The sequence below is a fragment of the Falco peregrinus genome, chromosome 2 (genome assembly GCF_023634155.1).
Source record: "Falco peregrinus isolate bFalPer1 chromosome 2, bFalPer1.pri, whole genome shotgun sequence".
Taxonomy (NCBI): Eukaryota; Metazoa; Chordata; class Aves; order Falconiformes; family Falconidae; genus Falco; species Falco peregrinus.
Window position 1 is genome coordinate 102,613,307 of NC_073722.1, and position 13,482 is coordinate 102,626,788.

Genomic DNA, 13,482 nt, shown 5'->3' on the forward strand with positions numbered 1-13,482 from the left:
TTGATGAAAAGATAGAAGCAGGCTTTGATTATATTATTAACTATACAGAGCAATGCTATAGAAAGTCTCACTGCATTTTACCCACCTGTTTTTGGACATACATAATGCTCTATTTCTCCTGCAGATATTATAAATGCAGAAAAGACATGCTTGAAGAATACAGCATAAATTACAAGGGAAACAGGACATGAGCAATTTAAATACAAATCTTGGAGGAAAATAAGCAGTGCATTGGCTTGACTGGAAAGCATTTTTTACTCCCAAACTTATCTGTGCAAGGAAAAGGTAGACTGATGAATGTGGGAATAAACAGGTAGAAAGGTAGGATTATAGACTGCTAAATCAATAAAGAGGCATGCAAATAAATGACCAAAAAAAAGACTGAACAATTATCAAACCATCTGGGGCCTGATCCTCTTCTCACAACATAAAATGTGAATCTAGCATAAATACAATTACAGCTGTGTTTTCCAAGACAATCTGTGAGACATGGGCCTTTTAAACCAACAGGCAGAAATTGCTGTCGTGTTCTCTGGACTGTGGTACACAGCAGATGAGACAAGACCACCATGATGGGCTCTTTAAAGTCTATGATTCAGTAAGAATTGGTACAAGGGGAAATCAAGATGCTACCGTCTCAGATTAGAGAACTGGTAAGACCATGGTTCATTTTATTTGCTATAATTGTGTAAATTAAATGCTGCTAGAATTTATGTAGTAATTAGTATGACACCTAATTAGTTCAGGAAAACATTGACCATCATGTCTGATATATTATTTACGATGCATTTGTGGAGGAAGAAATAGAAAGAGATAAGTTAACCTATTGAGCAGACTGAGATTGGTTATTTATTCCTGTTTCTATATAATAAGGCACTTCCGTTTCAGGAGTAATGCTATGCTGTTCAGAGGCACATGTGTTAAAGTTGAGATACACTTACAAAGTAGCCTGTTCCCAAGCTGGAAGGAGCTGAGCTCTGCAATAAAAACACAAAGACAAAGTGGAAAGTCAGTGATGGTTTTTAACACGTTCCAATCCACATAGCTCATTACCAGCCCTTTCCAAGCTTTTCATCACTACATCACAGCACCAATGTGCTGCCCCTTGTCATCTGCTACTGAAACAAACACGGTGTTGCTTAATTTTTCCCTTTACATCTCTCAACGAGTCTGAGATGGTAACGTGCTATTTACTGAATTCCAAGCTTCTGCGGTGGACGTAATTGCCAATTTATTTGACAGGCAGCTGGGTAATGAATTAATGATGGCATTTCGCCCTGCACTGAGACTAAACAGACACTCATCAACCAGCCTCCCTGACATGCTGACATTCAATGCCCTGGACTCCAGCTACTCAGCTTTGTGGCCACAAAGGGGCAGGCAGGAGGGGGAAAAGAAAAAAACTAGACTGACTTCAAAACAAAAAGCCCGGTGGGTTTGGATGACTTTTTCAGTGTATGACCTGTTTGCCAATTTATTCCCGAAAGGCCCCGGTTAGTACACACACACTGCTTTTCTAAAATGAGACATTTTGTAAACATAATTAGTAGTCTGAAATGTAAAGAACGCGTGGGCACAGAGAAGCTGCTTCAGTCAATGTACCATTTCCTGGAGAACCCAGTCACTACAATTTCCCATTTGGATGTCCACACTGTTTGACAAACCAAGGATTTAAAAAGAAAAGAAAAAACAAACAACACATATCTGCAGTACGGAACAGATTCCAAAACTCAAACCCATAAAAATTATTAAAAGCAGTATTACTACCACTAAAAAACAATCAAAAGATTTAAATGTTTTAAAAAATGCATCATGAATTTCAGTTTAAATGGGACACGATCACAACATCTATGTTCACAGGAATTAAGGAGATAAAGGGTTTTGTTTCATTAGTTTTTCATCTAAGCAATGGGGATTACACAGCAGGTTCTCTTAGAGACATGGTGAGAGACCTAAACATCTCAGTCCTAATCCAGGTCACTGGCTGTTATATTAAAGGGTGAACAGCTCCCAACGCTACAGCCCTATCACCTGAAACATTTCAAGCCAGGCTAGTCAATGAACAACGAAGCAAAACACGAAGGATAATTCTTTAGTGAGCAGTGGGTAGTCCAGATGACCAGTCTTTAACTCCTCAGAGTTCACGTCCTGTTCCTTAGCACAACCTCACTCTCAGCAATGACACAGTTCAGTGATTACCAGGAACTGCACAGGGGCCCCAGCCAGCCTTGGCAAAACATTGGAAACATGCGGAATTTGCATCGTTGTCATCCCTGTTCTGAGACACTATTGCAGGGGACCCTTACAGCAAATTCTCCCCATTTCTGATTGTGGAGTGCAGCACTGACATAAAAGAAAATAAACCCCCTACAGGGGTCTTACAGTATCTTTTTACTGAGCTTGGCATGGCAGAAATAGATTGTGCTAAGAAATCTAAATTTAGCAACAAAATTCATTGCAAATAATCAGAATATTACTGCGTGTTCACCAAAGCACTACTAAAAAGAGAGCTTTAGAGAGGTTATGTACTTATATGGGAAGGCCTTCTGGTTTAAGACATTAGAAGCTGAAGACTGAGCAAGAGGAAATTACCTTGGCAGTCATAAGGGTACCACTATCATAAAATCCAACAAATTCTTTTGGGACATCTTATATGAACAAACAGAAGTGCTACAGAGATTTGGAAGGTATGTGGTTCCTGCCCCCTAATACTCTCTTATCTTCCATGTCGTGGCTACTGAAGGACTCAAGATCTGCAGTCTATGGATTTGTTATCAGCATGCAAGGGGAGCTCCAACAGAAATAAATAAATTCCTAGGTCCTTCTGGCCCCGCTCTTGCTGCTCTGGTGCCTCATGCTCCCTCTGCCACCATCATCCACAGCAAGACCCACCTGGTCCCAGTGACAACACCCCTGAAAGCAACTCTTCAACAGCATCACACTGTGGTGCAGAGGAATGGGCAGCGCGGATACAGGAACACACGCCGCAAGACCCCTGGGCTCAGCCCGACTGCTCTGCTTCCCTCTGCATCCCTGTGACCATGCAGCTAGGAACAACCTGGTACCCACAGCCCCAGACATGACACAGCCCAGCTACCGCTTCCAGCTAGAAAGTTCCCTTCGTGGGCCACATACAATGGTTTTCTGAGCCACTACAGCCCGTAGACTGCAGCTCTGCAACACCTGGTAGACAGAGCGTTTCAGCATACTCTAGTTTAGAGTCTAGTGCATTTACTCTCCTGGTAAAGTACATCATATATACTGCCTTTCACTTTACTCATTCTGCTTTCTGCTTCCTGCCATTTAAATTCTTTTAATTTAGGCTAGAGATCTACCCACAAAGTACAACGTGCGCAATCATTATAACTGCTTTTAAGCTATGTACAGATGCCAATCGAGTCCCACTCTTTCACTCCCAAATTTTAAAACTTACTTCACAGGCTGAAAGCTCCAAAGTTTGCATTCTGCATCTGTGTGTAATTTTTATTCCAAGTTTTGGAAGGATCAAGTATCAAAACAAAACAATAAAAAGGAAAAAAAAAAAGAATAAGCAAACAAAATATTTCCCACTGAATATTTCCATTCCTTCAAAAGCAATGCTGCAATGGCCATGGGAGGACAGTTGAAACATAGCAGTCAAATGACTTTTACTGAAAAGAAACAGCTGTGCACTTTCAGGGAACTTGAGTTTTCTGGATGGAAATATAGCCCTTCACACATTGCATGCTGCATATGGATAGTACGGTTTGCAAACTCTTTTTAATTGAAGACTGTATTGCACATGCATGAATGACTAAGTTAGCTGTGTTGTGAACTGTGTGTTGACAGAGCATATACGCTGAAGCAAGGGCTATGCAAGAAGACAGCTTCTCACCTTTTTTGATAACTCCCAATAGCGAAAGGATCCTACTACCCAGTGCCCAGCCTTGGTACCAACTGATGAATGTGATACTGTGTATGCAGCATCTTTACAAGCCCATGCTGAGTCGTGATCCTGTACTGGATGGTTCTACATCTCTTATATAAAGTGTGCCTATAATAGAGGTAATGGTTTCACTTTCCGAAACCCTTTGCAAAATTCGACATTAGATATACTATTTGATATTCACACAACCACCAGCAGAAGCCTGCATCATGTGCCCATCAGCAAAACGCAAGTCACTTGCTTAAAATTAAAAGGGGGTTTGATTTTGTTATTTTTCTTCTGCTTTTTTACTTTTTTTTTCTTTTTTTTTTCTTTTTTTTTTTCTTCCTTCCTTAAAGAGAAGAACTTTTGGCCCAGGAGCAAAAATGTTGTAACCCTCATGTAAGCATTAGTTTATTGTGTACCAAAGAAAATTACATCCTTGAGGTCTTGGAAGGCACAGTTATACCCATTTTGCATATATATTGTGCATTACTTGGGGAGCTGGGTGGGGAGAAGGACTGTGTTGTACATATTTGTTCTGGCTATTGTTTATGCAGGTCTGACTGAATGAAGGAACAGTGGGTATCATTTCAATTTCTGATGTCAACATCAAATTACTTATTTAATTTCATGCCTGGCGAAGCATTGTATAGCTACACGCAGAATCATTTCACTTCATTTGTTATGCTGTGTTTTCTTGGCGATTGGCTTGCCTTCCAACTGACAGCTTTAATTACGACATGAATTTGATTGCACTGCCGAGGAATTAACATAATGCAACAAAGCATTTAAGCACCCAACCTCAGACACACAAACACACACATACACACCCTCGCATACACACACACACAAAGAAGCAGCCACTGCAGCTGATCAGCTTCTGGCACACATACACACAAACACACACAGAGCTTTGCTGGTGTTACTCCGCTTTAGATCAATCAAGATTAGCAGGGATATTCTGGAGAAGGAAAAGTACGAAGGATTTCAAAGCACACAGCTCAAAGACTGTTCCTCAACTGGTCTTTCTTTGGACTCATACACAGGTGGGAGGAACAAGAGACAAAGAATTCAAAGTATCCCATATTTAAGGCCAAAACCATGAGCTGCCCACAGGATTACACTGATGGGGGTGCAGACACCTTCCTTCCCCAAGCAGACAGCAACAGACCTGCTGGGCAGGGCACTCCACGCCTTAACTGCTCACTGATACCTCACCGTAACCTATTCATTAGGGCAAAGCACACACTGCAGTAGGAGCACACAGCTACAAAGCACTTGGGAAAAGGAAGCCCTCATGAAAGAGTGTGTCAGCACTGATGAGAACCCAGGACAAGACCTTTCATGTAGGGGACAAACGGAAAGATTCCTGTCACACTCCCTGTTCTAGAACTGGAATGATACTCTACACAGAAAGATGCCAACTCTTTCCCCCAGGTTGTAATGGTCAGCAATCTGCTACATCACATAGACACATGCAAGTCTCTGGGGCTGGATGTTATCTGCTCAAGAGTACTGAGGGAGCTGGGGGGGAGCTCACCGAGCCGCTCTCCATCATTTACCAGCAGTCCTGGCTAACCGGGGAGGTCCCAGTGGACTGGAAGTTAGGAAATGTGATGCCCACCTACAAGAAGGGCTGGAAGGAGGATCCGGGGAGCTACAGGCCTGTCAGTCTGACCTCGGTGCCAGGGAAGGCCATGGAGCAGACCATCCTAAAGCCCTTCAAGTGGCACATAAAGGACAACCAGATGATCAGGCCCAGCCAGCACAGTGTTATGAAAGGCAGGTCCTGCTTGACTAACCTGCTCTCCCTCTATGACAAAATGACCCACTTAGTGGATGAGGGAAAGGCTGTGCATGTTTACCTGGACTTCAGCAAAGCCTTTGACACCGTTTCCCACAGCATTCTCTCCTGGAGAAACTGGCTGCTCATGGCTTGGACAGGAGTGCACTGTGCTGGGTAAAAACTGGCTGGATGGCCAGGCCCAAAGAGTGGTGGTGAATGGAGCTACATCCAGCTGGTGCGGGTCACAAGCAGTGCTCGCAGGGCTCAGTGCTGGGGCCAGCCCTGTTTAACGTCTTCATCGACGTTATGGGGGAGGGGGCTGAGCCACGCTCAGTCACTTTGCAGGTGACACCAGGCTGGGGGGAGTGCTGACCTGCTGGGGAGCAGGGGGCTCTGCAGAGGGGTCTGGGCAGGCTGGGCTGGTGGGCTGAGGTCAGTTGTATCAGGTTCAACAGGGCTCCGTGCCGGGTCCTGCCCGTGGGTCACAGCAGCCCCAGGCAGCTGCGGGCTGGGGGCAGGGGGCTGGGAACTGCCCAGCGGGAAAGGGCCTGGGGGGGCTGGTTGATGGTCAGCTGAGCTTGAGCCGGCAGAGTGCCCAGGTGGCCAAGAGCACCCTGGCTTGGATCTGAAACTGTGTGGCCAGCAGGACCAGGGCAGTGATGGTCCCCCTGTACTCAGCACTGGGAAGGCCGCACCGTGAATCCCGATTTGGGCCCCTCACCCCCAGACAGACACAGAGATGCTGCAGCATGTCCAGAGCCGGGCAGGGGCTGGGGAAGGGGCTGGGGCACAAGTGTCATGAGGGAGCTGGGGGTGTTCAGCCTGGAGAGGAGGGGGCTCAGGGGGGACCTTCTCGCTCTCTACAGCTACCTGAGAGGAGGGTGTAGCAAGAGGGGGGTTGGTCTCTTCTCCCAAGTAACAAGTGACAGGACAAGAAGAAAGAGCTTCAAGTTGTGCCAGAGGAGGTTTAGACTGGATAGCAGGGAAAACATCTTCATCGAAAGGTGAGGCACTGGATGTCAAGCATTGGAACAGGCTGCCAGGGAGGTGATTTGAGTCACCATCCCTGTAAGTATTTAGAAGATGTGTAGATGTGGCACTTGGGGACGTGGTTTAGTGGTGGGCTTGGCAGTTCTGGGTTATTGGTTGGACTCAATGACCTTAAAGGTTTTTTCCAACCTAAACGATTCCATGACTCTACGATTTCTTGTTCTGCAAAAGCAAGCAGAAGCCAGTCAATCCACCTTTCTGTTGTGCACCAAGAGTGGAAAACCTGTGCTGCCTCCCTGCTGAAGACCCCATATGAGACTCCTTTCCTATTGATCCCCTCACTAAAAGCCTGGAACCAACTGCAGAGGCAGCAGGCAGGGCTGAGGGTGCCCAGGGAAACTTGTCAGCCCTCTCCTGCCAGTGCAGGCTTGCACTGCCACTGCATCATCATTACCAAAATGATGAGCAAGGTTCGCTCCACAGACAGCTGTTTTTTAACAGGACTAGCAATGACTTTATAGCTCAGTGTGAGTTTCAGTTCTGTTGCAGATCAGGAATTTAGGAATGTGTACCAAAGAAATTGGATTTTTTGATTTGTTTTTGATTATCAAAGAGGTGAATGAACCCCTGAATACTCCACGTGTTTGCCATCCAGATCAGCTGTAACTCTCATGTTTTCCTCAAATAATCTCCTGACTGCTTTCTAAAATGTGGCTAAAAAGTATCTTGTGTATTCCATAGTGAGAAGACTCAAGTAAAAATAAATATATACAGAAAGATACGGAAAACAAGTTGACTGAGATCCAAGCTGAGGAGAAGAGAAAGCGCTGCCATCTTGTCTCCAAGCGAAATCTCAACAAAATGAATTCTACTACTGGCAAGATTTTGATGAGATTAAACTGACTAGAGCACCCTATATATAAAGGAGGAGCAGCTCTCCAATTTCTCTTTTAGGGCCCTGGAGCTACCTCTGCCCATAAAGGAAAAAACAAGTTGTCATTCCAAAAAATTCTATATAGGGGAGAAAGGCAGAGAGAAATGGGTTTATGAAATTAGAACGGGGAAATGTATAAGGGCACTATCAAATGTTTGCAATGGAGCATTCAAGCAATCATTATCCCTAATCTAGCAGAGGTCAAGTTCTCTGCTAATTATGTTCTCTCACAGAGGGGTGTATGCGTGTGTGTACACGTGTGCGAGATGAAGACAAAGAAGGAATTGATGGAAATCAGTCTCACTGCATTGCATCTGACAAGAACATAGGATATTCCTCTTCCTACTGTCTGATGCTATTTCAAGCCTCATTATGACAGAAGTCTCCTGTTTAACATGGCCTTTTCATTGAATTATCTTCTTTTCATTTTTGACCACCTCTCTCGCAAATGCTGCAAATTACCTGCTTGGATCTCATTAGCCTGGAAAGGAGTCATCCCTTGTAAACACACTTTGCATCAATCTGCGTTATCCAAGGACTGTAGGTACATTTACAATATGCAGAATTGAAAGATATCTGACAGGAGAGGGAATGAAGTCACTGACATGTCAGTTTGCAACTGGATATTCATTATACTATCTCCCTCATTCTGCATCTGTCACTAAGCTATCACTTAGGCTCCGCATTAAAGCTCATGAAGCTAACATTTCTGTTTCAGCAGCTTACTTATAACTAGGGATTTGAAAATTGATCATCTACCTAGAGTGTATGCACTTCATTCATTACACATATTTCCATGCAGCAGCCATGCTTAATCTTACAATGCTGTCAGGCTACATCAGTGGAGATCCATTACCTTTCATGTCCAAAATTTGCTTTCTGACCTCAGGGTTAATGTGCCTGCAATATTTTATATTTTTGCTCTATCTTCCGCTGAGTACAATTTTTTTTTCTGGTAAAATAGTTGTAAAACCAGAAAAGGATCTTCAGATGAAACTTACTCTTTTGTCTGTAGGGTTTTTTTCTGGGCAGTAATTGGTAGATATCATTAGACAACACACTCCTTGAAAACATACTATTTAAAATAACCTTATTAAGCTCTTGATGCATCTTTGTGCGTAAGAGGACAGTTCAAGGCGGGCTCATCCATAGCTGGAAGTGGAAGTATCACTACCACTTTGTAAGGCCCTGTCATTTAAAAACAGGACCTGCTTGTCTTTGGGAGAGAGAGAAATGCAGAACAGTATTTACATTCTTAACTGAAAGAGTCTGGGAAAGGCCACCACACACTTGGGCAAGATGAGAGTTCTCTTGTGCATGTTTTTCAAGTCTCAGCTGAACTGGCAACACCAGACCACAGAGAGACATGCTTGTATTGCAATGAATTATCAAAGCAAAAAGGAACCTTACTTATTAAGCAAAACATACATTATGTATAACGTTTTAAAATATACATTTTCTCATATATTTACATAACGTTCCTTTTGAGCAACCTGTGAATCCCTATGTCCTCTCTCGGGTGCACTAGGGAAGTTGTATTTGCTCTCTACTTCCTTTTAATTCACCATAGTGCCAAGAAAAAGGGAAAGTACTGTAAAACATCAGAGGAAAACTGTATTTGATCGGTGCAAGGGGAACCAGGACTCTGCTCTCACTGCCAGGTCTGGCACTGCAATGCTGTGAGCTGCTGGGAAGCTCAAATAAGCCTCAGAGCTCTCCACTCAGCACATTGCAAGGGAGTGACAAGGCTAAATTAAAACCGTGTTTTGTAAGGAGCTGTGAAATTTTTGGCTGCAAGGTGCTATGTAACTGTGAAGTTCATTGCAGCAACTTCTCAGCTGCCACAGGGCTCAAAGCAAGCTAGGATGGCAATGGTGACAGGCTGATGGTCAGCTTCCATCCACTGCTACCTGTACAGAGCATTTTACTTACTATCTCCTCTGGTTTCACTCTTTTCTTCAAAAGACATCTTACAGTCCTGAGACTGACCTCACCTGACAGCTATGAAGGGCAGGCTCTGAAGGGTCTAGCTGAATGTAACCATAAAGGTTGGCTCTGGGGGAGGAATGGACTTCTAAAATAATGTGGCAAAGGTATGAGGAGAGTGCTACAGAATTCACACCTTCACAGGAAAAATAAAAAATAAAAAAAAAAATCAGACGGCTGTTCCAGTGATATGCACAATTCAGCAGAAATTGCTAGCTGTGTGCCTTCAGGTTTACATTTGCACAACGAAACATATCCTTTACAAAGGTATTTCTTTTAATGTCTGCTCAATTCAGTATTATTGGATTGGTCTATTGAGGACACCATCTGGTATCTGTCATCTAAATCTACATGGACATGCTATTGATAAAATCCCCATTTCCAAAATGTGGGTTAGTTAAAAGAAGGGCCATATTGCTGGCTGATACAAATCGGTCTGACTGATGTAGCTACCCATGCTTTTACCAGCAAAGGATCTGACCTACAAAATCCCCAATTTAGATACTCTTTTGGGACAGGGCTGTCTTTATATCCTGTGTTGTAAAGCGTGTAGCACAGAGGACCCACAGCCATGAATAAAACACTCAAGGATTGTGATGGTACACATAATAAATAATAATAACAGAAAGATTTCTGTTGTCATTCATATGTTGAAGTAACTCATGCGCGTCATTCAGTGAATGGCCAGCATTCTTCAATGGAGAAAAACATTCTCCATAGAGCTGCCATCTTAGGACCTTCCACAGCAGTTTAGGTAGAGCAATCAAGGCAGAGCTTATGCTATTGTTGGCCATGTTATATCAATTCATTATATATAAATTAGTTGAGTCTCTCTAGACACTCTTAATACTTTTCATAACGACAGTATTTAGCCCAAAGAAATACATTCTTTTCCTCCCCCACTTGGGGTAAAAAGAAGCCATCCCACTTCTCAACTATGCAAAGCATTTTAACTTCATTAAATGGCCTTCAACTATCTCAAAATGAACGAGAGTTTTCACACAGACAGACATTTCTTTAAGAAAGACCAAACTTTAGGAAGTTTACTGAACTGGGGCAGGAGACCTAAGTTACATCTTCCTCTCCCACCCCCCACAAAAGGAAGGGGATTTTAGCAACTAACTATCCCAGAAACTAAATCCTGTTATGACTTATGCCCCTCAGAAAACTATAGCAGGGGTTAATCAGAGCTGTATCTGGCTGCAGGAGTATTACTTACGTCACTGAGTCTTTCCCGAGAGCTACTTCGATGGAAACCTTTCGATTCCCCACTGGCGCTTTCACTGTCACTGTCTCGGCAACTGTTTTGACCTGGCTTGAGCTGCAGAAAAGAGAAAAAACAAAGAGAGCAGGAGTTTAGCCTGGTTCAGGTAAGTCCCCTTGTCCACTGCTGCTCTTTAACCCAAGCCCACATCTACACAAAGCAGCGTTTACATGGTGCTTGCAGCACTGCCTCCAGCACAGTGCACTCTTGGTGCCAAGGCAGCATCTCAGCGAGACCATGAATGCAGAGAGCAAAGCGATCTCGCGTATGGGACAGCACCTGTGCAGGCCACCCTGCAGGTAGAAGGAGGCAACATTCACATTCCAAGGAAACCACAGTTTAAGACCTTCATTTTGGGAACTTTTAGACTTCTCAAGTTTGTTATGCCACAGATGCGGTTTTTAAAGTTACCATCACATCAAAGCATGCACAGAATTAACCCCTCCCTCATTACAGCATGGAAGTATTCAGGATCTGAGATCAATGGCAATCTCCCCAAGGGAAGGAGTAGTCATCACTCTGGGGAGGCCGTTTGCTGGACTAGCCCCTAACAACACTGCTTTTTACTATAAAACATTCTTGACTAACCTCAACGTTCATAAAACAACATGATCTACTTAATAGGTATCAGATTGGTCTTGCCTTTCAAACGAGCTTTAATGAACTTTACTGGCATTGTATTAAAAAAAAAATACCAAAAAATTACAAACTGTATTTTCAATACAATTGAGAACACATCTGCTTTCTCTTGCACTGTAGATTGTGCAGGTCAATATGTTACGACAGCAGTGTACTGAAATGAACATTTACCGTATACATACATTACACACAGGTCCACAAGCACACATACATATATACAGCAAGAGGAAGATACGAACTACATCTACTGCAATGCTGAACATGTATATATTCGTTTTAATGTATCTTTCCCTACATTTTGCTTGAATGTACTAAAATTTTCTTTTAGCCTTGTTGATGCTTCGTGTGAATCAACTTCCCGTGAAGACTGGTTACTCCTGAGGTTAATACTAGCAAAAAGACAATTTCAGAAACTTAGATTTAAAATCACATATGTAAATACTGGCAGCAGAGGCAAATGCAGAGGTACCTAACAGAGTATTTCACGAGACCCTTGCTACACTTACCAATATTCATATAACCAATACCAAACAACTCCTCCTAACTTATTCTAATTATTAATACATTCACAGTGATTTCTATTCAGACTGTACAGGAATAGATAATCATATTCATCTATATTTCATAACTGGAGGCTAAAAGTTCCTTCTCCATGAACTTTCTCCACCAGCTTTCCCCCGGCTTTTTTCTGTCTTTTCTCTTTTTTTCCCAGTTCTTCCAGAAACATGCTGCACAAGCACACACAAAAATTCACACACATTCTCTTTTATAGGCGCCTGCAAACAAGACATACACTTTGGCTCTATTGCCCAGATATACATTCCCACTTGTACACACTGTTCGCCTATACACACTGCTGTTCTCTCCCAGGTTCACTGCAGGAGTGCACAAAGCACCCTCGCCCTAATGGTTACCATCAGTTTCTCCCTACCACTAGAAGAGCAAATTGTATCTACAAGTTTGGTATGTGTGTGCTGCTTTACCCTCATCCCTTACTCCCCTCATTAGTAAAAGGCAGCTTTGGGTGCTACCTGTCAGTCAAAAGAAAGGAGAAAGTACATACAACTACAGCCTCAGACACACAATTGAGTTTTAATGCATGAGCAAAACTGAAAAAAATGGCACAGATGTACTCTCAGCTCAAAGAAAAGGTAATGTAACAACTAGAGCTATTTGTCAAACACTTACAATTTAATAAATAAACTAAATATTCCACAGCTCAGCAAGAAAATATCAAGCAAAAAGATTTTTATTTCAATCGGAATGGTTTATCAGTCAGATCTCATAGATCTAGGTAGCATTCTTCAGAGGCAGAGGGGTGGATAACGAATTCAAGAAGTCTTATACTTCATATATAACTCACCGATCTTATCTAGGACCACTGCGTGCTGTAATTTTATGGTCCCAGGTTTAAAATTTAACCACCCAAAGGAAAATGGATCAAGTTTCCCTGACTCAGTCTTCTGTCAAAATCCACTCGATGGAAAACCTCATTGTAACTGGGGCCTAAAGAATTTTTTACAGTCTCAGATTTTATTTTTAGAGCCTCCATTTATTTTGTACACAATTCTCACACATTAGTTATTTGCTAACTAGTCACAACAGCTCAGTTTTATAATACTTCCACATCACAAATTCCAGCTATTTACAGAGAAGAGTAGAAAAACCCATCAGGTGTCATTTTTCTAGACACAATTTACAAGGAGTAACAGAATATGACCAAGATATCTGAGCCTGAAACTCTATAGGAACAAAGTGAACTGCATAGACTAGACAGCAAACTCAGAAGTAAGTCCAAGTCAAGATTTAAAAGCTTTCCATATTTCCTTTCTTTTTTTCCAGGTTGAGTTTCTCTGTGTGCCAGAATGTTGAGGGTTTACATTTTATTCCAAAAACTATCAATCTGTGTTAAATTAAAAAAATAAAGTATGGAAATGTGCCCATTGCCTTCTTTCAAGATCCTAAAGTTACACACA

The 13,482-nt window shown here is 42.6% G+C and overlaps 1 protein-coding gene across 7 annotated transcripts in view; it reads right to left on the reverse strand.

Annotated features, from left to right (window-relative positions):
* Positions 1-13,482, reverse strand: part of AUTS2 (activator of transcription and developmental regulator AUTS2) — a 790,137-nt gene that overhangs the window by 425,334 nt on the left and 351,321 nt on the right. For all 7 annotated transcript variants that reach the window (XM_055796871.1, XM_055796873.1, XM_055796874.1 and 4 more), the window contains 2 exons: positions 10,823-10,924; positions 942-977 (listed from right to left, as the gene is read on the reverse strand). In XM_055796871.1, coding sequence (XP_055652846.1) covers positions 942-977; positions 10,823-10,924 — 138 coding nt within the window. The remainder of the gene's footprint in view (positions 1-941; positions 978-10,822; positions 10,925-13,482) is intronic.